This window comes from Antrostomus carolinensis, unplaced genomic scaffold, assembly GCF_000700745.2.
Source record: "Antrostomus carolinensis isolate BGI_N321 unplaced genomic scaffold, ASM70074v2 scaffold18060, whole genome shotgun sequence".
In the NCBI taxonomy this organism is placed as follows: Eukaryota; Metazoa; Chordata; class Aves; order Caprimulgiformes; family Caprimulgidae; genus Antrostomus; species Antrostomus carolinensis.
In genome coordinates this window covers 17332-21432 of record NW_010290759.1, presented here as the reverse complement: position 1 = coordinate 21432, position 4101 = coordinate 17332, and the positions used below count along the sequence as shown (strand labels likewise).

General features: G+C 42.5%; 1 protein-coding gene and 1 non-coding gene across 2 annotated transcripts in view; both read left to right on the top strand.

Annotated features, from left to right (window-relative positions):
* LOC104529920 (polyadenylate-binding protein 4) overlaps positions 1-4101 on the top strand; it is a 13345-nt gene that overhangs the window by 5294 nt on the left and 3950 nt on the right. The window contains 6 exon segments of the mRNA XM_010174366.1: positions 868-1061; positions 1381-1496; positions 1973-2112; positions 2382-2476; positions 3079-3216; positions 3819-3914. Coding sequence (XP_010172668.1) covers positions 868-1061; positions 1381-1496; positions 1973-2112; positions 2382-2476; positions 3079-3216; positions 3819-3914 — 779 coding nt within the window.
* On the top strand, positions 3536-3668 carry LOC114818865 (small nucleolar RNA SNORA55). Its single transcript, XR_003766297.1, has one exon. It is a non-coding gene; the product is annotated as a small nucleolar RNA SNORA55 (small nucleolar RNA).

Genomic DNA, 4101 nt, shown 5'->3' with positions numbered 1-4101 from the left:
TTCCCTGCTTCATGCTGGGAATTAACAGTCTTTCTTTTTCTCTGCACACTCCATGCTGGGCGTGTTTTCTGGCACAGAAGAGTCCCAAGCTTCTCAGTTTTATGAACAAGATCCTAATGTGTGTACGTAATGATCCTTTTAATATATCTGTAGGTTTTTTTTGGGGGGGGTTGGTGTAGGTTAGAATGACAGTGCTGGTGTTTTAGAGTTTAGATAAACACTTCCCTGATAATCAGATCAGGTGTATGGACTTTTTTTTCCAGAATTTTATCCAGTCTTACTGTCATCTTTAGATTGAGCGACTTGGGAATCATTTTTTGGCTACATAAATTCTAGAGGCTGACTCACGTAATCTTCCCAGCCAGCCACGTGTCCGTGCACATTTTCCCTGACCTGACAGGGAGATGATCCTTTTCTCTTAATAGAAATGAGTACAAGTAGATGTGAGCTTCATGAAAAGCAAACAAGCCAAGTGGTCACTTTTGTTACTTCCCTTTTTTCCCCCAGGATTTCTTGTATTTCCTTTCCTTCTTAGGGTGCAGCAATTTTCCTTTATAATAATTAATAATAGAACTAATAAACCCCAGGCATTTTAACATTCATTTTGCTGTGATTGTTAAATCTTTACTATCATATAAATTTAAAATAGTCTATTAAACCTATTATATAATTAAATGTGTCTAGTGACCATGCTGCAAAGACTTCCCTTGAAACATTGAGTTAAAAAGTCATTGAAATTGATTGCCTGTGATGTTGCCCCAGAAATCTCCACGAGCTGAGTAAAATTCAGAGAAAACAATCACCCACATGATGAAAACCTTTATTCTTTAACAAACCCCGGAAATCTGTTCTCGACTTCTCTTGCAGCCGAGCGTGCTCTAGATACCATGAATTTTGATGTGATCAAAGGAAAACCTATTCGCATCATGTGGTCTCAGAGGGACCCCTCCTTGAGGAAGTCAGGGGTTGGGAACGTCTTCATTAAGAACCTGGACAAATCCATTGATAACAAGGCACTTTATGACACATTCTCAGCGTTTGGGAATATTTTATCCTGCAAGGTGAGATGTGGTTCCTTTGTCCATTTCTCTTACAGCAGTGACATGATCAGACATGTCCAGTGTAGGAAGTGAAAGGGACACCTTACACCCAGTGTGGAGTGGGATCTCTAAAAGGTCCAAAAGGTCAGGGATTGCTGAAATTATGTCAGATTTGGTCATGAAGTGTCTGAAAAACAGGTAACATCTCCCTAGCCTTGACTCTTGGCAGTAACCTATTTCCACGTGCTGGCCTTGTGTGTCTGAGCGTGACGGAGGAGAAAATGAGTTCACAGATGATGAGTTCAGAGACCTGATGTTTGTTTTCCTCCCGCATGTCTAGGTGGTGTGTGATGAGAATGGCTCTAAGGGCTACGCTTTTGTGCACTTTGAGACCCAGGATGCTGCAGATAGAGCCATCGAGAAGATGAACGGCATGCTGCTAAACGACCGCAAAGTGTGAGTGTCACAGCCAGAAGCAGCAACGATCGCATGAACCGTGATCCATCTCGGTATTAACAGGGACACACAAGGCACTGGTTCTCCTGGCCCAAGCCTTGGCCTGCTACCTCTCCACTACAGGGCTGGTGAGTGACCCTGCCCAAGCCATGGCCTGTTACCCCTCCGTTACAGGGCTGGTGGGTTTCCCTGACCAAGCCTTGATTTGCTGCCTCTCTGCTAGTGGGCTGGGGTGGGTTTCTGTGGCCAGTACTCTCTCCACTGCAGAGCTGGGTGGGCATCCTCATCTGACTCTCTCTGCCATAGGACAGGTGATTTTTCTGGTTGGTCTGTGGCCTATTTGTCCTTCTCCTCTCACCCTTTCTTGTCCCTGTTCCCAGCTCCTACTACACACTCATTTTTTTCCTAATTGCAAATCACACATTGTTTTTCCACTCTTGAAAACAAGCTGCTCACTGGGATTTTCATTCTTACAGATTTGTTGGGAGATTCAAGTCTCGTAAAGAGCGGGAGGCTGAGCTGGGAGCCAAGGCAAAGGAATTCACCAATGTTTACATTAAAAACTTTGGGGATGACATGGATGATGAAAGACTAAAGGAGCTCTTCAGCAAATATGGTAAATACAGCAATACTTCTAATGAGGCTGGGAATTTCATGACCTGTGATAGTTTAACAGTACTGTTACCATCTGTATAGCTCTACATGGGTCACTTTGAAGCTGAGGAATACAAAGAGTTGAGGTGTGGGTAGTAGTTGTGCCAAATGTTGAATGGGATGCAGAAGCTGACCAGCAGATGAGAGAGAGAAGGCTGGGGCTGTTATATGGAGTTTAATAGTCTGGAAATAGTTTTCTGATATTTTACTAACCCTGTCTCTTGGTAACAGGTAAAACTCTGAGTGTTAAAGTGATGACAGACCCCACTGGAAAATCTAAAGGCTTTGGCTTTGTAAGCTTTGAAAAGCATGAAGATGCTAACAAGGTATGAACACTTTTTATGCTGCTTAAGTGTCTTCAGAGGAAAAAAAAATTGACTTGGTTTATCATAGGAGCCTGTTACTAAAATGAGAGAAAATTCTGCCTCAGACATAACCTCTTCTAGATGTGGAGACTTAGAAAACTTTTGCACCTTACTGGCTTGACATTCAAGGGTAACTTGACATTTCTCCAGATTATTAGATCCACACAGAATGCACTGATATAACCAAGAGCTTTAATTGCTGAAGAAACACCACAATGTAGAACTTCCAGAGGAGGAAGGCATCTAGAGTGAGGACATTGCTTAGAAATGGTCTTTTCTAAGCAGAATCCTTGTTAAAATTTGGGCTTAATTGCAAGAAGGGGTAGGGATAAATCACAAGTTGCTGTTAGTCCAGCACTTTTGGTGTTGTCAGCATGGTCTCTCCTGATAACTGAATTTAATTACCCTGTTATATGGAAGCAGCACAAAGGTAATGTGGTAACCTTGGTTTGTTGGCTAACAGGCAGGGATGCAATGTCAGCTTTGGACAGTCCTGTTCTTAACAGGATCAGGTGTTGTCCTATTCCAGCAGTTGACAGTTTCCTCTTGAACCCTCTCTCCAGGCAGTAGAAGAAATGAATGGAAAGGATATCAATGGGAAAATGGTGTTTGTAGGCAGAGCACAGAAGAAGGTCGAGCGGCAGGCAGAGCTGAAACGGAAGTTTGAACAGCTAAAACAAGAGAGACTCAGCCGGTACCAGGTGAATAGTCTGTTCCTTTTCTGAATTTAAGCACTTTTTTCAGTCTATTGGCAGACTTGAAAGGAATTGCCAGAGTAATCAGTCATTGTCCTATGAGATGGTCTAGAATTTAAAATGTAAAAGCGACTCCATGGTGTTTGGGTACAAAAGGGGTGTCAGGGCATAGTCTTGGCAATGAGATGTTTAGGAGGACATGAGAAAAACAATAATGCAGTCTCCTTTTATTTTCAAATGAGAATACCTAGAAGGATGACAAGAGACAGCACAACCCTATGCTGTTGTCTCTAATTTATGGCAAAGCTGGGTCATGTCAGAAATTGCATCTAAAACTTTCCTGCTCTTTGCCATGTAGTGCTGGACTGGGGATACCTGATGCAACAGGAAAGCAAAGGAAATCCAGACGAGCTCCCTCTCACCACAGTGGGACTTGTCTCTACACCTTTGCAACATGTATTGCTTTCAGCTTTGGGTGATGCAGAAAGGAACATTATGCTAAATTAAGAGTTTGGACAAATTACAGCTCTGGCAGATGGATGCCAACAGTTGATGTGCTCAAGGTTTTTTTTAATGTTTCAAATGTCTTATTGTTCTCTCCATTCTAGGGTGTTAACCTGTACATTAAAAACCTAGATGACACTATTGATGATGAAAAACTGAGGAAGGAGTTCTCACCTTTTGGGTCAATAACAAGTGCCAAGGTATTGTGGGGTTTAGGGGTATTTGGATTTTAAAGCCTGAAGGTGGAATTGTTTCAACATGGGATTGAAGGGCAGTTCTTACATCCCCTGTCACCGTGGTCCTGAGAACATTTGGACTAGTAAATACCCAGATTTCTTTAGGTCTCAGTGGGATTTTACATACTTGTTTGAGGTGACTCCCAAAAAG